Genomic DNA, 24,735 nt, shown 5'->3' on the forward strand with positions numbered 1-24,735 from the left:
AAGCTCTTCATGTACCTCTCTTCTTGCATAATTTTCATGGGTAGGTTGCAGTCTGGATTATTGTTTTTTCCCCGCTCTCTTGTTTGTCCTATTCATAGCAACACACCAAACCCCAGAACACCCGTTTGCTTTCTTGCTGGTGGTCTCAGTGGAAAGAAATGGCCAAATCAGCAGCAGGGGTTCTTTAATTCCAGAGGGCATGCTTAGGGTGTTTGTGGGAAGGTTGTTTGGCGGGAGTAGGCATGACATTGTCTACCTTCTGGGGAATTGGGTCCCTGCAGCTGCCGAATTAGTATCTAAGCTACCCGCTTAGTGAGTCCGCTACGTATTTATTAACTTCATGCATGTTAACCAACACGGAGCTCTTTGCTTCTGGTTTTCATTTTTGTGCCTTACCACAATGTGCTTGCATTTGTGAGACTCTGCTTGATGTAAGTTAAAAAAAAAAAAAAAAAAAAAGCAGGTTTCAATTGATCGCTACATTAGACATTCAAGAAAACAGAGTTGGGTTCCCCTGTTAAATGTGGCTGGGAAGAAGCAGCACGCTCTGAACCAACCTGACCTGCTTCAGACAGGGATGACCCCTGTGGGGGGTTGAAGAGCCCCTTGCGCTGGTCTTGGAAGAGGGACTCCTCCAGGAGCATCTCCCAGGTGAGAGCAGACCCAAGGAGCGTGTGTGACCGGTGGGGGTGGGACAGAACAATGTGGTAATTTCCTGAGGAAACCATGGCCTGATCTTCAGTTCAGCCCTGCCTCAGGAGGAGAGAGATTGCAAGGCTAAAAAACACACCTCGGGGTTGCTGTAATGACCTTTGGAGAAGGAAACCTCTGAAGTTCAAACTTGAGGCTGCTCTCACTGGACTTGACAACAGTAATTTAGAGGGGGAAAAAAAAAATAGAAACAAAGATCTGAAGAAGGAGCAAAGGCGCAAGGATGTTAATTCCGAAATGCATAGCAATGGTCCTGTAGTTGAGCTGGTGAAGAACCTCATTTTTTCCAGTCTCTGTCATTTCAGGAATGTACCATCTGAAGCCTCAGCAGCTCTTGGGCCATCAGCGCGTGGGACTAGAGAGAGATGGGGCTGTGCTGGTCGCCCCGAGGGCAAGCAGGTCCCTGGTGGCTGCCTCATCACGCTGCTCTCACGTCTACTGCTTCTGATCAAAGCGCTCCGGCAGATAGTGCTGAATCACGTAATACCTTTTTGATCTTATCTTGCTTAGTTGGTTTGTGGCAAGGCTCGTACGATCTGCTGGGGAGGCGCGACTTGTGCATCTGTCTGGTTTTTGGGATAAAGAGGCTCTTGAAGTCAAGCGCCACGGAGAGAAGACTGAAATAGCAAAGCTGATGGGTATGGACCACAAGTGGGTAGTCGAAACAATCTTCTGGACCTGGCTGCTGTGCCACAGATTCCAGCGGAAGGTTTGATTAAATGAATTAAAAGAATCTGATGGTTACCACTGAAGCAATTCCGTTGTTGCTTATTGCTGTGTGACTGTTGTGCTTAGTGCTAGGAAGAGAACTTAGGCCAATCTTTCAGTACCTTTCATTTTTTTCTTCAAAAAGCAGTGGACCCATTAAGATACTTGGTAAGAGAGAGAAATACTTGGTAAGGGATAGAGTTGTAATTTACTATTCCTTTTTTAACAGGTATGTCAGAGTTGCTGGATGAGTATATATGTATTTATGTTCTTGTTTCCCATCCTCGAACAAAATCTGAAAAATTCAAGAAGTGTGATGTGGACATAGGACATGTTTTGAAAAGGGTGCTGTTATTAAATACTGCAGAAAAGCTATTTACTGGGAGCTGTGCTGAGGAAAGGAGGCCTTCTTCCAAATGTTTTATCCGTAACCCAAAGGAGCTCGAGGGTTGAAGAAAACTCCATAGCAAATTTGCCTTGCCCAGAGCAGAAGCTGAGTGAACGTTTTTCAGCCAGATGATCTGCTGCGTGAAGCAGGCAACAGACCTGCGTGAAACCTTAATCCTGTTCCAGACAGCAGAGCAGGGGCAGGCTGGTTTTGTTTGCGGAGAAGGCGTGGGTCAGGGGAAGGAGACTGGGGGCAGGACTGGCAAAAGCACAGGTCGAAATAGTTTTGTGCCGGGAGATAAACTGGGAAGAGATTTTCTCCTGAAAATGTGCTGCTTATTTATTTCTTTTTTGATTAGGGCACATGACAAATACATGGCTGTTTAGTCCCAGAAAGTGATTAGAGGAGCCCGTGAGGGTTGTGTAACTATTTCCATAGTAATTGCCGTGTGTGAGAAGCTTAACCCTTTGTTAGCTATGCTTTGACCTTGTGTAAGCTTTGTTTTCTGCTAGAGAAGTGACTGTTTGGAGAGAATACTGCTGAAAAAGCCGTGCTTCTTGGTTGCTGGGGTGGGGAGTGTGCCCCTTCCTTGCTGCCTGGGATGGGACGGCGTCAGGCAGTGCTCTTCTACCCCTTCATAAATGTCTCTGCTTCCAGAGCAGATGGGGGTAGCCAGCTGGCATATTGACTTCTTGATTTGAAAAATCTCTTTCTCTCTCCAAATCATGCTGACAGCATGCTCGGTGTGTTCTGTGTTATGCTTTGTGATTAAGATTTAGAAACAGGCAGCTGAGGATGCCCAAGCTTCTCCTCCTTGTGTTTGCCATCAGTGGTCCCAAACTTTTCGTGACTCCCTTCTGCCCGAATAAAAAATGCCTCCGGCACAACTCCTTCGAAACGGGTAAGGAGAAGGCAGTGATGTTTGGAGGAAATGGGAATTGGGGTTGAGAAACCGGGTGGTTGGGATTTACGCTCGTTAAGCTGTAAGGCAATGGAGACGGCCAGGGAAGGGGGAGAGCTGGCAGTGCCACAGGAGCACCGCCGGTACCACGCAGCTTAACGAGAGGGTCACGGTTCCTGCTAAGCGTCAAGCTGTGAGCGGGCCGACAGCCGTCGGGCAGGGGGCACAACACTTCCTAGCGGGCATCTGAGCTCCTCGCTTTGCCATCCTGCTTCTGGCTGTCCCACGGCCGGGGGCTGAGATCTGCAAATCCTCCCAGCCCCGGCCGCTCCCAGCGCGGCGCTGAACTTTCCTTCTCCCATCGCTGTGCTCCTTTGGGGTGACGCTAATTGTTTTCTCTCATTTAATGTCTCCATTTTTGTTCAGAGACTTCGGATGCTGGATAGACACAGAAGCTAAAAATCCCGTCACGGCAACTTTTCTGTCCTTATTGTACTTGTCTGTGCGCCCTGTCTTCGGCATGGGCGCTCCTTGGGCTGGTTATTGATGATGAGTAAGAACAGACCATGTGGGGATTAACACAGATGGCCGTAACCTCAAGACTTGATGAGCTGTAACCAAAGGAAATAAATCTCTACTTTCAAGGAGAGCCTTACACAACGCAATTTCGTGTGGCTCAGCCGTATTCAGAGCGGAATTTTGAAATTGCTGAGCAGGGAGCTGCGTGGCTCGTGCTGTGAACAGGCACGTTGTATGGGCAAGTCGCTTGCTGCAGCCTCTCAGATGGAAAAAACTCGTCTGTATTGTTTTCTGTCGGGTTAAAACAAACAAACAAACCCATAAACCAAACCCTCTGTGGCTCAGAAACCTTCAGAGAGAAGTGGTCTAGTTCAGCAGAGCGGGCGCTGCGCTGCAGGGCAGTGCCACTGGAAATGTTGACGGGGGAACCCTTAACCTCCCGATACAGAAATCGGTGGAAAAGCTAGAAAGTTACTTCCCCTTGCCCTTCCAAATCTCTCGTGTGTTTTTTATTTTTCTTGTTTACGAAAATGTGACACAAGGGCACCATTTCTGGTTCAAAGTCTCTCTTGTGTTTTTTATTTTTCTTGTTTATGGAAATGTGACACAAGGGCACCGTTTCTGGTTCAAAGTCCTCTTTGAAATCACGGAAAGTTGATTTTAGAGGGGTAAACGCAGGGGATAGCAGCGGGGGTTGTTGAGTAACCTCTGGCTCCCAGCATCTGGGGCTGTAAGCACGACTGCAGGCAGCTCTCATGGGGAAACGCTGCCAGTTTCCTCAACGAGAGGAAACGCGAGTCTATTACGACGTGATTCAATAAACCACTGCGAGTTAATAAACCACGTCGCCTCCTAAAACGATACACGTTGAATCATCCAAAGGTAAAGATTGCAAGGGTTTATGGCTTTTAGGGAAAAGAGAGAAGGGAATGCACTCTCAAAGAGCCAATGGTGTCTTCTGTGTTGGTCTCTCTCCCTGAGAGACTTCATGAAATCTCTTCATGATGAATTCTTCCACAAGCTGGAAGTTTGGCTGTCGTGCCTTAATAGGAGGGTACAAAGTACTCTGAAATATTTCTGGCCATTCCAAAAATACATTCCTGCTATAGGATTCTGACATCATTTCATGTGATGGTTTAAAAACAAACAGTAGAGTGAGCCCATGGCATGCATGAGATTTCAGCTGTAACATTCTCTAAAGTTTTGGAGTTTGGGGTGTTTTTCCCTTTTCCCTCTCCTTCATACTTGTTTCCTCTCCTCCTATTTTCTATAGTAGTCTTATGTAAATAAATACAGTTACAGTTATGCTAAGAATAAATAATTTTTAATTTTCCGGCTCATTGCTACCCAGTTAACTGGAAGAAAAAATCACATGAGGACAGTATAGTTATAAATCAATAGTTGATTTAGGAACAGGAATTCTGCCTTCTTTGCCAGCTTTTTGTTCACCTTTTTTCCCCCTTAAAGAGCCCCTTGGTAGGATCTGAGATCATTTGCACTTTGAAAAGTCTATTTGCTGATTTTCTGGATGCAGCCCCGGGTAGGTGGGTTTCCAGGGCATCCGCATGCCTTGATGGGCTTCCCCGGTGTCTGTAAGGTCTTCAGCACAGGTTGCCGCTACGACTTCCTCCCTCTGCTCAGCTGCTTATTTCAATGAGGCTACGGGATGATATTGCTGGGACTCCTATCACCTTCTGCTGAGTACAAAAGCAATGGGGATGCCCAGGTGTCATCAGATATGTCTCAGATCTTCAGGAAATTAAGGAGAGAGAGAATAACTTGGATGGTTAGCAAATGTTACGGCATGGTGAGAGCTGTCCTACCATACACCTTCAAAAGATCAACTTAGCAAAGTGCCTGACCTTCCCGCTGGTAAGGAACATTTCAACTTCTCAGCCCCGTGGCCTTGCGGACTTTCATGCCGCCCTCCTTTATCTTTCCAACTAAGGATCTGCTTTGGCTCACAGACGGCCATTTCTTTAACAGTTGTCCACAATAATTGCGTTGCCACCATCAATTAAATTCACCAGATATTTTTCTTCCTGGCCTCCTGCAGCTTTAATCTGAAACTTTCCATTTTCCTGTCCATGGACACCATCGCCGCCTGAACAGAGTCCAACTTTCCATTAATGGACGCAGCAGGCTTTTAAAATAAATCAGACAAAGGGTGGGGACTGCAGCTCCGGATGCCGCGTATGAAAGACTCAGCCAGCCCCAGCTCCCAGCACTGCACCAACATCTTCCTGCTTATCTTCGGGTTTATTCAAGTAAGACAAGGTGAACCAAAAGGAAAAAAGAAGGGGGGAAAAAAAAAAAAAGAGCACTTTACAGTCCTGGTTTCGTCTTTGTGGGAATTGTAATCTTTACCCACAGAAATACTCCAGCTCCTAATTGGCTTCCAGTCTGCGCTCCTCACCAGAGACGGGTGTTTCAGGATGGCTGGGAGGATGTTGCTCCGGGAGAAGGCCTTAAATATTGAGCTTTCAGAAGCACTCTGGATGTAGCTCTTCAGTGATGTGCTTTTGAATGATGTGCATCTGAAAGATGCGTATTTAAATGACTTGCTTTTGCTTATAAGCTCAAATTGGTCTAGTTTTGGCTAGAAAACTGCTCACAACAGAAGAGAGATTGGAAAAAACTACTGATGTTTAGAAATGTGCTGGACTTTGTCCATCTGAAATGTCTAAATGAATGCTTTGATGTTTCTTTAAGATGCATGTGGTCTACAAAGAGCTACAGAGCAGTTAGTTTGTGGGCTGCATCATGGGAGGTCAGCGCGTAGACCTGGAGGTCTGTACGACCAGCTCACTTTTGGCCTAGAAAGCAGAAGGTAGGTTGCTAGTGATTGTAGTTCAACCATGCTTCAGTACCCTTTTAGGAAGGAGATTTTATTTTTATTTTATTTTTTGTTAAGAAGAAGTGAATGAATGATGATGATGTGTGGGTAGTCATTGCGTCAGTTCTCCTTTCTTTAGGTGGGCATGCCTTTAACATGTCTTGGTTCTCCCTTTTCCTCTAGGATTGCTGATGTGGACAAATGTGGTGATGGCCCCTTCCATCCTTTCTTGCCAGTGCTTCCTTTCACAGGGAAGCAGAGCGGGCGGTGGGCTGGTTGGTGCATGCTAAGGCCTCACCTCAACGTGCAACCAACACGTAGCCGGCGTGTACACCTGGGGGCCAGCCCCACCACCTGCTCCTGCCGTGTCCCGAAGACAGAGCTCAGACCTTTCCCAACAAAAAGGCCTGCTCGTGGCAGGTTAATCACGTGGAGCTGACTGCCTCGCAAGCTGTGCTCTCACCCACAGAAGCGGGGGGACGTGAGGAAGGTGCCTGGGGTTCAGCCCTTCAGCTGGAGGCGCTCACACAGGCATCGTTCTGCAGAGACGCCCCACTGGGAAGCAGGGCCGGACGGGGAGGCAGCACGCTCCAGACGGGTAATCCAGCTTGGATGGCAACAATTCAGTCATTTTTGTCATCCCATTCTGAGTGGGTTGAGAGCAGTTTAGAAATAAAAGCCTTTTATCCGGCTTTTTAAAACTTTGTAGATACTGTGTTACTACACATTTTTTTTTTCTTTTCTTTTTTTTAAAATCTTTTTAAACTAAAAATACAGACGGGCTTCTTTTGTTTGCCAGCAGAAAATATCAATTGAAACCACAGACTCCCATTGTTTTCTGCAGATTTGTAATTTTGTGAACCATTCCTTCCTCCCTGGAGCAGAGTTTCAGACCACTCAGCCCTGTAGTTTTTCTACATCTCATCTTGGTGCTTTATGTCCTCTCCCCATCCAAAGCAGCCGTTTCTTCGAGACAACGTTGAGAATCTCCTAAATCAACGGACAGAATCCATTTCTGGTAAACCACTCTGTGATCACACGGGGCTTAACAGTGACTTGTAAATAAACCAGGCTGCATTTTCTCCCCTTCTGCCTCTTCATCCTCACTCTCTCCCAGTCAACCCCAAATGAAAACCCTCTGGGAAGCAGTGGGAAACAGGTAACCTCATGATTCGTGGCTGTGTATGTTGGGAAGGAAGGGTGAGTAGAGTATAGTACAAAGGCTCTCTCATGGGTGCTGGTGAGTTAAAAATGAGGGTGTTTAAGTGTCAGTGGTTCTGAAGGCCTGGCTTGCACAGCTTCTCCCTTGATGGCAGCACCCACTGATGACAGCGAAGGCAACACTTCACTGGGCTCGGAGGCTTTTCCTTTAACTCTGAATAATCTCTGCGTGCTGTTTACTGATACTCTGAGTGGGCGTTTGCTGCCAGTTTATCCATGATCCCATCTGGAGAGCATGCCAAAAAGGTAGAGGAGTCAAAGGAAGAAGAGAGAGACAAAGAGCAAGGGGCCTGGAGAAACTGGCAGCAACAAGGGCTTCAGGAAAAGGGTGACAGTTTAGTGTGACTGGCAGCTCTCCATGTGAAGGAAAAGAGCTGCTTGGGTGTCCTCTCACATTTCATGGTTTTGCTGCTTCAGAGGAGGACTGTTTTCTTCTCATGTCTCTGTTCTCCTTTTAGTATCTCATCTAACTAAACACCTGAAAGTTGTTGAGAATATCCTCTGCCACTGAGGATCCGCTGAGCCCATAGTCCCCGTAAGGGGAAGATTTCATTTTCAATTAGGTAAAATACTGACAGGAGTTCAAAACGTTACAAACTAGTCACAAGTCAAATCAGACTGTGAATTGGAAGGCTTCCCGTGGTTTGAGGAATCAAGTCCCGGAGCAGCTGTCTGAGCGGCCTAGCAGAGGCCAGGCCCTTACCTGCTGTAAGGTAATGCTCAGCAGGACTGTGGGAAGGGTTGTGTGACAGGCTGGAGGAATTCATAGAATGGGTGAATTTACTTCTGATGGTCACCAATATTTAGGTCTCTAAGGGATGGAAGATTTTGCCACTCAGTCAAGAGCACCTCCTTGCCCTGCCTTGCTTTGAAGGCCGCTTCCCAGGACCACAGTCCCTGCTCTTTGCCAGTAGCACGCTATAACCGTAACTCCTGCTCTCACTATTGGTCCTGACATTTGCCACTGGGTTCTGGACAAGGTTATTTATTAATTTTCTGGTTTATAGAGAATGGAAAGAGGCTTTTTGAGCTCACCCAGACCAGAAGGCCTGTAGGCTGAGGCACTGAGTAGGCTGTGGGAACTCACTGTGCAGTCGGAGCAAGGTTCAAGGTTTTCTTCATGTGCAAGTCGCATTGAAAAGCCGCATCTCAAGTTTCTCTCTCCCCTTCACTTCTTTCCCCTTTACTACGGAGTTTAAAATGTCAGCCAGATGAACAAATTCAGTTCAGGTCCTCCTCCCACTCTCCCTCCCCCTTCCCCAAAGGCGCAACCTGGGACAGCTTTCAGTCTCAAGCAGTGACGTTGGCACTGCTGCTGTGATTGCTCAGTCTCTCACTTCTCTGAACAACTTTTGCATTTTTTACTTTTTTTTTTAAAACGTTGTTTCTGTGTTTTTAACGTGGAGCCGGGTGCCAAAATCCGTTAACGTTGTGGGAAGGTGTTATCTTCTCCTAACAAACTACTCACTGCTTCCAGGGAAGAGCTAGCCCGTGGGCTCCGTGCTGCGTGGCTGAAGCAATTAGATAAAGATATTTCATTTAAGCACACTATGGGCTATCCCAAAGAAGCCACTGCCTGTTTGTGGTTGTTCTGGAGGCTGACTATCAAAGCTTTCTTCTGTATACTTGCATGTTCTGGGGCCCACATAAAGCCAGCTGCCGTTCCTATCAAAATGCCCATTTACAATTACGGGGCTCTAGGGAGCACAGTGATGGGTAGGGGGTGGGAAGCCAAAAGTTTGAAATCTCTTTATTAAAGTGGACATGGAATGAAAAAGCACAATAAGTAGGTGCTGTCTGGCGAGGCCTCCTGGCCTAACGAGGCCTAGCTAGGTGCTGGAGTTAGGGGGTTTCAAAGGTGGTGGAAAGACAGCTTGAATAAACCGGTGGCAGATAATGGGGTTCAGTGCTCAAAATTGCAATTCTGGCAGCCTCCTACCTGGGCTACGACTGGTATGGGGCTGGCCGCGCGTTTTAGTAACACCTGGCCTAAACATAAGTGGCATGCCCCAACTTCTTTCATTAGGGTCATGAGATGGAAGCAATGCTTGGGAGCCTGCTTGTGCCTCGTGCTCCTGCACACGGCCATTTGGGCTGGGCAAACCAGGCTTATGGCTTGAGGAGGAGCTGGCACCTCCAAAAAAACAAAACCAGCAACCTTCCCTCCCTTCCCTCCCCCCCCAAAAAAAAACCCAACCAACCAAAAAAAAAACCAAAAAACAAAAACAAGTGGCCTTGGAAGATGATCTGGGCTGGAGGAAAGACCCTGGAAGTGGGGCGTGTGCAGGGAGATGAATGTCAGGAGATGCCCAGGGCCCTTGGGCAGTCGTGCCGCTGGCTTATCACTAAGCAGCTGGATGTCCCAGGGGAAGACAAAACCAAAACCACTTGACACGTACAGGTGAGAGAGAGCTGAATAATTTTACTTACTGTCACTGGTGGAAAAGAGTGTTCCTTTCAAATTTTTTTAAAACTTTTATTTTTTATTATTTTTTTTTTAGAAAAAGGAAAAAACTCTGCATGGTAGAGTGTATGGTATATAATTTCAAAACAGAACAAGTGATATGGAATGGATCATTTCCCACACTATTTAAAGTTGAACCTAAAATCATCTGTAAATCAACACTCATTACCATGTAAGACAAAGGCAAACAATCAACTTTTTTTTTTTTGTTTGGTACAGATTTCTTCTGTCACTTCAGCCTGAATTTTCCAAGGGTTGGGGAGAAAAGGGGGGCAAATGCTGCCCGTTGTCCTAACCATAATTGTACTGACCAAGCTTTGTGCTTTGAGATCTAGCATCGTATGGCTTTATATACGTTCCCTAAGTGAACAGTGCAACATCATCACCATCTTAAGTGTTTATTCCACATTCAAACTGTAACTGAACAGCACTCCCAAACCCTTTCCCGCCCCCCCCAAAACGATGAAACCAAAAAGCAGAAAGTCTCCAGCAAGCAGATTTCCTCCCAGAAATCTGTGTAAACTGTAGCTTAGAGTTGGGTAGCAGCACAGAAGACAAAAGAGGTGACAGCATGATTCAATAGCGTCTCTAAAGACTACTGTAAGACTGTCATTCTTTAGTCTGTATCTTGCAATCACAATTTGTTTTTTCCCTGCAATACTATAAAGCAACATAAAAAAAATAATAATAAAAAAATCAAGACTCAAAAGCAAAATGCAGAAGCCTTTACAGAAAGGTAAAGCTTCCACTTAGTTTCGAGTGGTCGCTCTTAGGAACAGATCTCTGCCATCAGAAGCAAATCTCGAACGTATACACATGATTTTGGTGGGGAGGGATGCAGCCAGGGGTGGAAGGGCCTCTTAGCAGAGCCGCTGACAGTTTTGCTTTGTAGACCAGCCTGCTACACCACTGCCCGGGGCCGAATCAGACGAGGGGGCAGCTGTAGGCGCTGAGCACTCTGCAGGCTCTGGGCCCTTCTCCTCCGTGGCTGCCTGGGGACGGGAGGCAGCAGGGAGCAGGAGCCACACGGGGATTGCAGCGGCCTGGGGAGTTGCACCGGGGCGGGAAGTGCACACTTTTCTCTTTGCCCACCTCCCCCCCAATCCTGTTGGAATGTATCTGATCAGTAACTAGGCAAGTATTAGCAATAACTGTAAGCCAGCCCAGCGGCCCTCCCCCTTAAAATGGAGGGAGAGCAACAGCATCAAGCGAATTCCCGTTTGTCCTGACACGTTTCATACAACCTTTCCAGATCCTATAGAGTATTCACACGCAGGCGTTTTTCATACTAGAATTTAAAGGAGTCAAAGCTGGTAAAGAAACTGGATGTTTCCTGGCCTAACCGAAGGAAATAATAAAACCGGTTAAAGCAAAAGCGAAAGAAAGTAAGCATTAGTGTGTTTACATCCTCTGGTATGTCCCACTTCTCTACGTTCTGCTCACAAGCCCTTTCTGTACTCTGAGCAAGCACTCCCGAACTTAGAGAGGTAAGGCTTCAGCTAAAATCTCGTGGTTGAGATTTTTTATTTGAATACCATAAATGTAAGTATCTGACTTTACTGGATCCGTGTGGGGCATGTTGAGGGCAAGGCTTGTTACTAAGTGAATCTGCACAAGAGAAGGTTGGACACGGGTGTAATCCCACCGCGTAACAACGATTGAGCAACGTCCGTAAGCATGGCGCTAGCATAGTGTGCACGTAGCATCGGGGAGCTCGGATGAAGCTCTCCGGCTTTCTGGGTGTCCAGTCAGAGCCACGGAAGCTGCAAGAGGTTTTCCTGTAAAACTCCAGTATTGAAATGTCTAAAGGAACTGGACCTTTAACTTAAATGGGCACTGGTTTTAAGTTTTGCACAGTCAATTCTAGTTAAAAACCAAAACTTGAACAGCTGATGCCCCTGCTGTTGGAGCCTTAAGACACCTGTTATACAGCTGAGCCCTACTTTTTTTTTTTTTTTTAATAAAACACTGTTTTAAGATACAGCACAATAAATGTGCTTATTACGCACTCTAACATAGAGCACAGAAATACAACACTACAGAGTGCAAGTCTAACCATCTCCACAGTGGGAAAAGTGCGAAGGTTAAAAATATGCATGTGGCTTAACACAAGATATTTTTAAAAAACATGACATGGAAATCTCATACTAATGTTTTCATCTTTATCACAAACACGACTGAAAACTTATGGTCGGTTGCTGATCCTTCTCTTGTAATAGTAGTGTAATCCTTTCAAAGGTAAAATGTTGGAAAGATCAGAGAATTAAAACAAAACAAAAAAAACCCAAACAAAAACAAAAAAACAAGTGTCCAAAAATGTTCCCATTTACCACTTTTCCAGTAGTTATGTTTTTCAAGAAGTAAACACGTAAGGTCACCTTGATCTTCGCCATCAGTAACTGATACACGCTGACACCGCTAAGCCAACCACCTGGACCGAGATCAGGTCAGTGGCACGCACGCACACACACATGGATACACACACAAACACCCCACAGGAAAAAGTGCACTTTCAATTGCTGATACAAAAATAGATTGGCACATTCTTTTTGACACAGTGAAGATATCCTCTTTTAAAAGCTTTTTCACAACGTTAGGGAGTCCTTTTGTAAGTTGCAGCAGGTCTGTAGAAAAAGCACTATGAGAATGCACTCACGTGGGCTTTCAGGGTTTGTGTGATTGAGAGAGGGGTGGTAATGAAGGACGCCCTTCGTATTTCTGTATGACCGATGACAGGTAACTTTTATGTCTGTAGTCCCTGCAGGCAGGGTCAGTTGCCACCCAGTTTCAGCACGTTAACCATGTACCAACATCTCAGTCTTTACCTGCTCTGAGAAAGTAACGATACATAAATTTGTCAAAGCTGAGAGTCTTACGTCAACGCAGCGTTTCCTATCAGTCGCTGGAAAAACTGGTTTGGAAAGGGAGAGAGTGAAGTGTTAGGAGTCTGATTTTGCATTTCCAGTAGTAACTGCAGCTCAAGAGAGCCAAGTGGGAACAGTCCAGAGCCCCTTCCCAGGAGGGCAGCCAGTGCTAGGAGCTCTGGATCAAGCGTCTGTAGTGTGGCATCACTTCGTGCTCAGGAAGGTGAAGAGCAAACTCCAAGGCCACCAGCACTGGGAATTCGAAGGCGATCAGTTCTCGCCTGTTCAGCCGAAACTTCTCTTCCAGTTTCTGCAACAAACCGGAAAAAAAGACTTTGTGAATGAGGATTTGACTTGCTAGTGCCTTCTTACAAATTACATTATTAAAAACATTTAAATAAGCATGCGTTGCTGTTGTTCAGCAAGACTTTTTTGCTTTTAACTGGCCTAAATGTGCTGGGCAGCAGCTTATGACCACACAGTGTCATGTTGCTTCGTATTCCCCCTTCCCTTACTGATCAGCAGGTGATAAACTATGGGGATGAATCAGATGCATCCATTTTTTACCGGGGAAGTTGTTTACAAAGTCCAGCCAGACACGCTATTTTTGGCATGTTTGTCATTCCACTCATTCCATCTCTAGCAGATACATCTTCTAATGATCATAGTGATTACTGAAGCAGGAAGAGGAACACCTAGCTTCACGCAGTCACTTGTGTGATGGAATACATGCAACCTTGTACCTGCCTACAAAATTCCTGCTCTGCTTGAAATCAAGGGTTTTCTTTTCAGCATTAGGCTGTGTTATAAGGCCCTGTTATGGCAATTATTTATGCTACAATTACGTATATTTGATTGTAATACCTCAGAGGCAAAAGGTGTCACCTGCAACAACTGTAAGTAGAGTGTATATTAAAAATTACTATCCTCAAGGGAGACGAGATGGGTTCTATAGTTGACTTTCTGCTGTAACGTACTAAACCTCCCATCTGTTCTGCTGTTTTCACTGGATTTGGAAGCTAGAAGAAGGCAGCCAGCTGTTCAGGGATATTCTCAATACCACCCACTCGTCCCCCCCAACTTCTTATGACCTCCCTGGCTTGCTGCATCTCTGCCCACTGGATCTAATGAAAAGCTCAATGCGACTTAAGGGTGGACCAATCTTTCACGATAGCATGAGGCCAGATCTTCCCACTCCCACTCAGTTTATTTTTATCTCGTTATTTGAAGGTCATTCTAACAAACTGACTGTCAGACGAGTTCTGTGGCTGTGGCAGAAGGCTGCGAGTCCCGTTCTGCCCCCAGCCAAGTCCCATGCCTCTCGAACTGAGGTTGGTTGTACTCAGCTACCTCACTGATTTTCTGTAGCATTGAATCAGATTGGTATCCCAGTTCTTGCAAATAGACTATGGAATAACACACCCCTCTGTATCTTAACTCTTTCATATGGAGTGGCTAGAGACCAAACACCTTCCTCTACAAAAAACACATTGGGGTGAAGTGTCTAATGGAAGCCACATCCTCTTGCCCAAATTTTTAACTTGATGAAAAAAATACAAAGAGGTAGTCAATCAGATGCCTTCTCGAGTTAGTATCTACATTTATCTCTCAAAGGAGAGTCTTTACTGACACTCTTAAAAATACAAATAAAAGCAAAATGAATTTCCTGTAGGTTAACTTTTGACTTGTATTGACAGAATGGTGGTCAGATATATCTCAGACCTCACAATATCTGAGAGCAGGGTCTTCAATGACGTCAAACAAGTTTCTTAGTCCTCTGTTGTGACACTGATCTCTCCCACTTCCACACAAATGTAAAATAAAGGAATGTATTTAGCTAGCTGTAGAGCTGGCAACCTACAGGAGAGCATGACCACTGATAAGCAGGCTTGTGTATAACACACACTGGCACTTAATGTAGAAGGAACACTGGAAACGTATGGATACCTACATCTATAAGATGTTTGACTTCGTGTTTTCTGAGGTCACTGCCAATTTTGGCTGCTAAAAGAACACAGGCTCCAGCACAAAGCTTTCTATTCTGCTTGTTCAGCTTCCCCTTGAGAGCGAGCTTCTCAAAGTAGACAAAGGCCATGGCTACCGTGGGCTCTTCAAAACCACATTCCTCTTGAGCAAGCTTGCGCATTTCTCTCTTCAAGCTGAATAAAGAGACCAGATAAGTATGCTGTGAACTGCGTGTTAAAGCATTTCCCATTTTACCATAAGAGTCATTATTTAAGAGATTCCTGTTTAGTCAAATGGAAAGGAAAAGGAAAAATGTAATTTACTGGGCAGGTGTCTTTATGCTCTATTTTGGGGACACATTGCACTGCATGGTTTGACTTCATCCATCCTTCCCCTTCTTGCCCCTCCCCTATAGGCAGTTGTATCAAAGCATAGAAGTAATTGTAAAGCTTTGACTCTTTTAGTAAAAATATTTCATCAGAACTCTTAAGCTGCATACAAATTATTTAGTAACAACAGATTTGAGTGCTTGTGATCTATATGCAGCTTTGCAGTTGGTTATGGTTGGTCAAACCCAACCTTGCTACGTACCGCAGAGTTCTCTAGTTACAGAGCAACGAGAATCAGTATCCTGGCCGCCTCAGTCAAATGAAATCATCATTACTTCAGTGAAGCAGTATGTCTAGCCTGCTACGCTGGAAACTGTGATGAAATACTAAAACTTTGCTGTGAAATTGATCGCTTGTTTTGCTTCTGGCCATGCTCTCTGGACAAGGCACAAAAATTAACATTTCTCCTTCCTCAGGCTCTTTTTAAACTAAGTGCCATATACTCAAGAATCCTTTTTTTATGTTATTTTTCTGGATCTGATAGTATAGTGCAAGCCCAGCTCATATCCTCATCCTCTCAGATGCTGAGTTTGACACCTCAGTGGTACACGTCTGTACGTTCACCTATCTTGTTCACTCAGCCCGCTAATCAAAGCAACCGTCTGACTTCTTCTGCACCTCTGCAGGTCGCTGCTCCTGGAAGATCAGTCAGTGCTGTGAGTCTCTTCATGTACAACAGTGATGGCCCTGAGATGTGAGACAGCTGTATCACGTGGCAGCCATACCAAGCTTTGCAACATACCTTCTTATTTTACTGAGGGTTAATTTGATGTGAGGGAACTTCTCCTTAAAGGTCTCATTCATGTCCTTCTTGAGATCTGATGGCTTCACATAGTCTATGACTGTGGTCTGTAACACACGGTCAAGAGAAAATTATTCTTTTAGTGTGTAACAAACAAAATCACTCAGTCCCTGAAAGCAAGGAATACCAAACAAATGCCTAATGATTTCAGAGAGGGGAAAAGTAAGTCTGAATTAAGGTAACAATTTGTTCGTGACCGCTCCGTCAGAACGAGTGACCTGAAATCTGAGATGAGTGCTGAGCACAAACCCCAAACAACACATACCTCATTACTTCCAAATATTGCTGCAAATGAGTTTAAGCCCAATGTGGGTGGATAAAACCTAGCTGACAATCCTTGTTATGCCAAAACAAGTCATCACAATAATGTGATGACCAGATTTTGTGTGTGGTTCTGAAACATATTGCCAGTCTCAGACAGACTCCTCAAAGGATCTGCTGGTACAAATTCTTGACTACTGTGCTATACATTTGTGATAGAACAGGTAATTAGCCTAAATCGTGGGTAAATCAGTAGAATGCAAGACAGTAATGCTGTCATAACTTACATATTAACCGGACAGAAGTACTGGGTTAGGACCACATCAGAAGTGCACAGTTTGTTTACTTTACACTGAGATTCCTATTCCTTTTTGTCACAACCTGAAGAATTTCCCTGGATAGCACAGGGCCCTCCTGGCCAGTCCTGCAATGCCACCACCACCAGCAGCTACGGGTGTGCAGCACTTCTCCCATTCCTTCAGTCTTCATTCGTGAAGCACTTTGCCAAAATCCTCTGTCACCACTCACCTGGCCAAAAACTATCAGTTGAACCAAGAGCTAAACTCTCATTTGAAGGATGTGCCAGTTCTCTTCCTGGCTCTGGCTGTTGTGCCCCTTGGACAGAAGCAGAGAAGAGCCCTGGCTTGGGCAACCAGGGGACAACCTGGTCCCTGGGCATCAGAATCCTGGCCAGCTTCAAGCACAGGCAGTGCATTCACCTCTGTGTACTGCATCCCCTTCCTAGATTTCCACATCCCAGCACACAGCAGGTGGGTGCAACCCATATGGATTATATATCCTGCATTCTCCTCCCAGTAAAATCATTATTCCCTTCTAATTTCTGTTTATGGTTAAACTATATCAGAGCAAAGGGCTGTTGACTCTAGACGAGAGAAGGAAAGAAACATACAAAACACTTGTCACGTTATGCCTTTGTAGAAGATGGAGCCAAAATTTTTCAATAATAAAACGTGGAAGGGCTGGGGAGGATAGTGTAATGGCTCCGGAGAGCAACTGGACAACTCTTGTTATCTGATCATGTTCTTGGCTGGATCAGAAATGAGCACGAAGAGGAGCAAAAGGCAACTAACTTTTCCTGCACTTTGTTTAAGAGCGGTTGTACTGAAATAAAGGATATTTGCAAGAATTTAAATGAAAGCAGAGCGTGCTTCTTGCCTGAATAGCACACAACAGTATCTGAGGTAAACATGCTGATATGAAGAGGAAAAAAACAACTAGCCACAGGGAGTCGTTACAGTCATATACACATTTTAAAATGAGGGCTACTCTGCTGTCTGCCTTGCAGTGTGAAAAGCATCATTTGTCCAGATAAACTGCTCCCCGTGACATCCTGGCAGGTAATTCTGCTGGGCACGTCAAGCCCAACAGTTGCCTGCTGTTAAGTATAAATGCTTGCAAGCCCCCTCTGACACAGTTACATGTGAAGTGCCAGTCCAAATTTTGCTCAATAAAGGGGATGATTTATTACAAAACTCTGTCCTATTAAGGAGAGCTGCCAGTTATAAGAAAACATCAGAAAGGAGAAGGCCACGTCAACCTTCTTCAGTGACCCTTGGTGCCCTGCACGCGTACAGATCGGCTACAGCACAGGTCTGGGAAGACACCAAGGCACTGCTCAGGTTAAAAATTCACATACTGTCTTGACGCTGAAGCAGGCAGATTGCTATCACGCCTGAACAAAGAGAAGAGAGGAAAAGACAGGCAGGAGAAACCTCACCCTACCTGGGGCAGAAGGGAAAGGCTTCAGCCGAATGTGTGGGTCTGCCTGTTTTCAGTCTTGCTGGAGGTGGAAGGAAGGGAGGATTTGGCTGAATGTACACAGAAGTCTTTGCCTGGGTGTCTCAGAAAGTCGCTTGCGGGAGGCTCTGCTTGCGGCCTGCAGGGCTCAGACCTCAAAAGCTGAACAAAAATCTTACCAATTTCTCTCTTTCTCCTCTCATTCCTTTCCCTGGGATTTTGGTTCCTGCTTGCCTACTCCTTGGTTTTGGGGGTTTGAGGTTTGTTTTTTTTTTGCCAGAGGATATCATCAGCAAGACGGGTGCTTCTGACACTTACATGTATATGCTGGGAGTTCTTTGTGGTATTACAAAGGATCCTCTCTCGTACTGCTGTAAGAGGACTACTGAAAAAAGCCATGTAGCATACTTTAGACCAGTGCTACTTGCTACTCAAAATACAAAAACATTGGTCCATGCCTCACTTATTTACAGAGTCAAGAGATGCTGAGCACACAAAGGTTACCCACTATTAAACCCAAAGATGATTTCAGTTACTATCAGCACTTTTTGGTTGTCTTGGGCAATCCTAGAAAGAGCAGGCTTGGTGCTACCATGCAAAGCTACACTATACCTTATTTCATGCCTCATTGCAAACTTAACTGCCCGTTGTTTGCTCTCTGTTACCACAGAGCTCCTTAGTTTTATCTTAATTATCTCCCACAAAGCCATCATGGCTTTTTTTTTTTTTTTTTGGCAGACTCGCACTCGGCTCCTTCCAGGTAATCATTTCCCCTTGCACAGAGGAGAACACAAAAAAAATCATGACTCGAGTGTGCAGGACAGAAACCACTTTGCAGCAGAAAGCCCGTGGTGGAGGGAGGGCCCGAGCATCCTCCGCAGTCAGCTGAAGGGCTGCACGTTGATAACGCACCACGGCAGGGTTGGGTTGCTTTCACCTCCAGCACGAACGTGCCCGAGTGGCTCCGGAGTGGTCGGGTGAGCCCTGGGCTCCTGCAGCAGCCTCCTGGGTGCCTTACGTGCTGCTCTGCAGGGGTCTTTGGTTTTACCTGGGGCTCCGCCGGCTAAGCCGAGGAGATCTGCCAGTACTCAGCTAAAATCTTTTTAGAAGATGTTCCTTTTTTTTTTTTTTTTAATTTATTTAAAGCAAAGCATTCAGAGTCTTGAGAATAAGCAGACGGCTTAAAACAGAAAATGGTAATGAGGTACAGCTATTTTTAAACGCAGATTTGTCAATTTTGTCCTGGTGATAAGGATCTCCCCCCCTCCAACTCCGAATACTGCTGCTTCCTGCTAGACAACAGTCTCTACGATATAAATCACAATAATGAAATCCAGATGAAAGCTAGTGTGTGCTGTTTTTGATTCATGTAACAGGATAACAGCAGCATGTTTGAACACACTGGCTCTAAGGCAGCTGTCTCGTCTTGTCAGTGCCATGCTGGAGAGCTCAACTAACTGCCCTTATTCTCAAGAAAAGGAATTGTGCAACTTCTTGTCTTTTTTCCCCTGGTTGTTTTTTTTTTTTTTGGTAGCTGCTGCAGAATCCTGACTTACCCCTGCACAGCAGGATGCTCCCTTCTCAGCTGGTGCCTGTAGGATAACTGTATTTGGGGCTCTGCTCACCAGAGGGGCAGCCCTCTTGCTGCCGTGCTGTGTACCTGTGAAGCTAAGGAGAAATCCCACGTGCCCAAGCATCCTCTGTCCGTCCGTCCTTTCCTGCTGGAGCTGCCCTCCTGCACCCCACGAGTGGCTCAGCACCGACCCTGTGCTGCTCCCTTTCCCATGGAGAAGGAAAGAGAATGGGCTGGTGGAAACCTCAGCGCATGTACAAGGCCAAAAGCACGGCCGGGGTGCCCCAGTGACCCACAAGGACCAGCTGGGATCTTACTGCTGAAATGGGAGTGCTCTGACCCCGAGTCATCGTTTGCCACCTCTTCTTCTGCTCAGCGCTTACTCTTCCTCTGCTTTAGGCCATTTTATTTCTCTTGGGCTGTCTGTGAGTTAGAAACAAACTCGCTGGGTCAAGGAAAAGGCATCACTGTAAGCAGAGTTTTGTCTGTCTGGAATAGTTCTGGTGTTGCCTGCACTGGTCAACACCAATGCTCCAAGTTTTAGGATGGCGTTTTAAATAATCCCCTAAAAGGAGCACGGCGTTTTCCCATCCAAATATGCTTAAATATATACAACGTTATTCCCCAGAAGGCAGGCATTTTGCACTTCCAGGGCTGTCAGCACGAGCAAGGCACTGGGAAGTACCCAACCATCGCTCTAACACTCTAATCTCCAGTGTTTGTAACTTCTGTCATCCAGACCCGTCTGTCTTGTTTCTCACAGCTTATTTGCACAAAACACATTTCACTGCAGTACTCAGAAATGCTCCTTTGCGAGCTCTGTCCGTGTTCTCTGTATACAGATCTGTAAATGTATATTTTAGTTTGGCGATGGAGGTTGCACAAGACAAATGAAAGCTTTGATATATGGTAGCTGACAGATGCCTGGCCAACGTGATGAATGCTCGGGCTGAAGCCTGTGCTCTGCACGCTTTTTGCATGGCTGGCAGTTTTGAACTTGGAGGTTAGCTCGTGTGTTATTCACACGCGTTTTCAGGCAGCTGCTTTCTCATAGGAAAGCTGTATATATAGTTTCATAAATACAGGAGGAGGCAGGATGCCTGGAATGGTTGGAAAGACTGGCAAGATGAAATATTGTTGAAAATAAACCCTACTTTGGCACGTTACCAGCAAAAGATGACCTAGCCTTGGATGCCTCCATCTCCCTCTAAGAAGGGTAAAATCAGAATAGAATAGGTGAATAAAATGGAAGTTACACGATAGGTTCTCTTCAGCTGACTTTACTGCAGACCTCTGATCAATCTGCTTCATGGAGAGCAGACACGATAGGTTTAAGAGACCTTCAGCAGCACGATGGTAAGGTCTCAACCACATAACAGATGCGAAGAAGTCAACGACTCTGCACTGCTTTAATGCACACCACACGTGATTAGCTACGTGGCTATAAGCTGTCAGTAACCTAACGTATATAGCGATGGCTTCAGGTGCACATATATGGGAAATCCTGCTGGAGCAGAGGCTTGAAACAGTGATGGAAAATGGGAGTGATTTCTGTATTATAACAACTTTTTAAAAAAGAAAAAGGACAACTAAAAGATGTCTCATTGTTAGAAAGGTACTGACATTCAAGGAACATAGACGGAAATATTTAGCATTTCACAAAGCAAATCATCTCTAAGCTGCCCCTTTGAATTACGGTACGTGGAATGATGCCAGTTTATTTTACACAGTTAACACACTGAAAGCATTCTCAATTAATACAGCGTGTCATTGCTTCAAAATACATATTTATTGGAGCCTCAGCCAAATATAGCATCAAATCCACACAGCACTGGCTTTAAATATGAATATATACCACCGCTGTGATCCTCTGCTCCCTGAGACTTTTGGGTATGAGGCCAGCAGCTGATAAAAAAGCAATCTGGAGATGCTTCTTAATTTCCAACTACGGAAGCAGCTCAAAGACTACAGTGACGACATCAAAGGACGCTTGCTGTAGTGGAGTACTTCTGACCTTGGTGCTCCTTGTGAAAGACAGTAAGGGGGGAGCGAGAAAGCAAATGTGCTATATCATCATGCAGGGCTTTTGTTAGACTGAACGGATGGAGCAGCAAGCAGTTCTAATTTTAAAATCACATTGGAAGACTAATATTTAATAATGCAGCTTGGCTGTGCTTGACACGAGTGCTGTACTTGGCAAACGCAGGCTGATGGTCAGCCTGCTGTAAGAGCCCTTCAGTCCTCTGCAACATGCTTTTTTATTAGCAGCGTATAGATGTCAGTTTGTTTTGATATAATTAAAGCAATACACTGAAACTGTCGTTAAGGACCAAAAACCAATTTCCAAGGGTATCCCTTGGGCATGGATAGATGGATATTGCAGGGATGTTATTACACAAGGGTCACTCAAAGTCAAGATGCTACTGATCGAGGCTTTTCTTCCCTTTCTGCAAGTTCTGGCAGCAGATAGCAGCCAGCTGAACACGCTCTTGTGTTTTTGTGTCACCAACAAAACCCAGAGCTGTGGGGGTCGTCCTCACGCATGCTGCAGAGGGAGTTTTCTCCTCCTGTTTGTTTCTGCTTGCAGGAATGCAGGGAGACAGTGAAGATGCTGGCTGCACACTGGTTGACGTGAAATGCTAGCAAAGAAGTTACTGCTCTGCCTGGTAGCTGGTGGAAGTTCCTATTCTGGAGAGATTTAAGAATCTGCAAGAATTCCTGTTTTAGCAGTATCAGCCAGGAAGACATCTGTTAACCATGACATGATGTTTTTTCCCTCTCCCTGCCTCCTCCAGCATGAATTCTTCTACCTCTTATTGTTTATATTGTGTCAGAGATTGTAGGCTCTCCTACAAAGACAACATAAAGTGAAATAATTTCTCTGGGATATACCAGAATTTGAATACAATGAATGCAATTAATGGAAGTGGCGGGGTTTGTGCTGGAAACAAAAAATAGGCTGCCTTTTCAGATTTGTTCCCTATCAGGCTGTTTGTGGGTATTACTTTTAGAAATGCTACAGAGAAGTGCGTATCCTTTAAAGCTAGGAACTTCAGTGCAAAAAAAAAAAAAAAGACCAAAGCAAAAGCACTTCTTCCCCAGAGCTATCTTCAAAGAGGAAGCTCTGCTTTTCCTGGAAAACAAGGACTTGCAGTTCAAAATGCTCTGCAAGTCAGGACTAATTCAGCTCAGGAAAATTATAAGCCCATAAAGTCAATGTAAGTGATAATAACCCTGGGCTCCACAAAAAAAGGAGGAAACTGCCTCTCTCATAGGCTCGAGTGCAAACCACACTCATGTCAGAGTAAAATCCAAGCAGGGCCACACATTTTATCCGTCTTGCACCTTCGAATAAAGCCTGCAATGTTTAGTGAAGCAGGATTCATGCAGGCCTCAAAAGCACTTTACCAGAGGAGCAATCCTGGCCCGCAGAGCACACGTCGGGCTCCCGGGTGTCGCATTTGTGCATTTAACTCAGTTCTGCAGCCGGCAGTGCCCTGCAGACCTGCTGCAGCTCAGCATCTAGCCTCGCTCTTCTAAAACACCATTTGTTCAGATTCTTGTCACACACCTTACCCCCTTAATTGCTCTGACATCCACAAGGAGGGGGAAAAAAGCCTACAGGCTTGCAGCTGCCAAACATTAATGCTAAATGCTGGCCAAGTAAGGAAACTTTAATTACAAACTGCAGCTCTCCATGCACGGTGCTCACATTGGAGATGCTCTCGGCTGCTCTGGCAGCCGTGGGAGGCAGTAACTGAAGCTGTATTCCACTCGGGACCGCGGGCTGCTTTGAATCCGTGTGTACAGTAGGTCGACAATGCTGCGGTCGTTTTGCAGGAGTCTGCTAACGCTAAGATGGCTGTGCACCGTCAGGAAAAGCAACGCAGGTTTCTCGCTGACCTCAGACTGCAATTTGCTTTAATTGCAGCATATGCTGGTTTTTGTATTTGGGCAGGAAAATGCCTTGAAATTACAGACTATTATGCTTCTGTTCACACTGATGTGAACTGCAGGGAGGGGGAACTCCAGCTGAGTCTAGGAAGATGGATGCAAGTAAAGTCTTCTGCGTAGGCAGTATGGCCCTCTATCAACCAGCTCAATGCATAAGCCCTCCTTACTCGCAGCCCAAATTGCAAAACCCTGTTTAAACCTGCAAGCTCCCGGGACGCTCTGGCACGACCTTTCCTCCCTTCTCTCGGCTGAAGGAAGCACCAGCCGCTTGTGAAATCCCTCAGCCGAGCGCTGAAGAACAAACACCCACTGCTTGGTTCCCTGTCAAGCTGCGCAGCTCCTGTGTTGCGTCACGGCGAAATCTTGGACCTTGGACAAGAGCGCTCTTGGCACATGCCAGCTATTCCCACCACCAAACGGAACACAGCACTTCATTTCCTTCGGTCCTTTCTCAGATTAGTGCCTTCTTTCCGAGAAGGAGCAAACAATGCCATTGATTTTAATGATTAGCCTTCAAGTCCGTTTTTCGCCTTGAATGTATCTAGCCATACCTCTATCACAGGGGAAAGCCCAGGCAGCTTACTGCAATAAAAGCACAAATGTGGGCCTCAAAATGTTGTGGTTAACCAGTGTACGGAAAAGGAGGGCAACACACACCCGCTCCTGGGCAGAAAGCTCCCCTGCAGGAAGCTCTCCTGGCTCTCTCATTTTGACTCACCTGACCACGTCCACCTCAACGCCAAGCATCAATGACTTTGGGTGATGTTAGAGGACTCAGACTGTTTGGAGCATACTTCCAGCCTGAAGAAGGTTGGAGACACAACCACGATTGCTAAAACTATGTTCATTTTGGATGCCAGTTAACGACGAGTTTCTGTTTGAAGGAAGACAGCTCCCTGTCCATGACAATAACCGTATCAAAACCTAACAAATATTTTCCTACCCAGACATGGCTGCCATAAAGGGTTGACACTTTGTGGGTTGCCAGCCAAAAATAACTTGCCAACCCTAAAAGTAAAACTGGCTGAAAGTAAGCAGAGGACATACTAAAACTTTTCACTTGAAAATTTAACCCAAACACAGCCTCAGAGCTCAATTAAGCCTTTCTATGCAACAGGCAGAGCACTCTTGCCAACAAGGAGATCGGCTTCAATTTAAGTGACACAAGTAAAATACATTTCTATTGAAGAAGGAGCACCTAGCAATACTATTATCAAATAAAGACCAGGCTGGGGGGCAGAGGAGAACCTGCAATGACTGTACCTTTATATACATTAGTAGTTTCCTAAGTAGTATCTCTGCTCCAAGTTAAGTGGGGACGTGAATGACACTTCAGACTTCAAATCCTATCCTATTTATATATAGAAAAGAGTGAGTAATAGGAAGTCACCACTTTGAAAAAAAGAAAAGAATTAGCTTTC

General features: G+C 45.5%; 2 protein-coding genes across 5 annotated transcripts in view; one reads left to right on the top strand and one right to left on the bottom strand.

The window, feature by feature from the left end:
• Positions 1-170: 170 nt before the first annotated feature.
• Positions 171-10,202, top strand: LOC310894161 (uncharacterized protein). Its single transcript, XM_083823951.1, has 3 exons — positions 171-5,504; positions 5,940-6,057; positions 6,247-10,202. The coding sequence occupies exons 1-3, from the start codon at positions 5,414-5,416 to the stop codon at positions 6,500-6,502; spliced, it is 465 nt and encodes a 154-aa protein (XP_083680077.1). The 5' UTR covers positions 171-5,413; the 3' UTR covers positions 6,503-10,202.
• Positions 9,688-24,735, bottom strand: part of CABLES1 (Cdk5 and Abl enzyme substrate 1) — a 69,091-nt gene continuing 54,043 nt past the window's right edge. For all 4 annotated transcript variants that reach the window (XM_083823940.1, XM_083823939.1, XM_083823942.1 and 1 more), the window contains 3 exons: positions 15,709-15,815; positions 14,564-14,771; positions 9,688-12,922 (listed from right to left, as the gene is read on the bottom strand). In XM_083823940.1, coding sequence (XP_083680066.1) covers positions 12,782-12,922; positions 14,564-14,771; positions 15,709-15,815 — 456 coding nt within the window. In that variant the 3' untranslated portion in view covers positions 9,688-12,781. The remainder of the gene's footprint in view (positions 12,923-14,563; positions 14,772-15,708; positions 15,816-24,735) is intronic.

This window comes from Anser anser (assembly GCF_964211835.1).
Source record: "Anser anser genome assembly, chromosome: 2".
Taxonomy (NCBI): Eukaryota; Metazoa; Chordata; class Aves; order Anseriformes; family Anatidae; genus Anser; species Anser anser.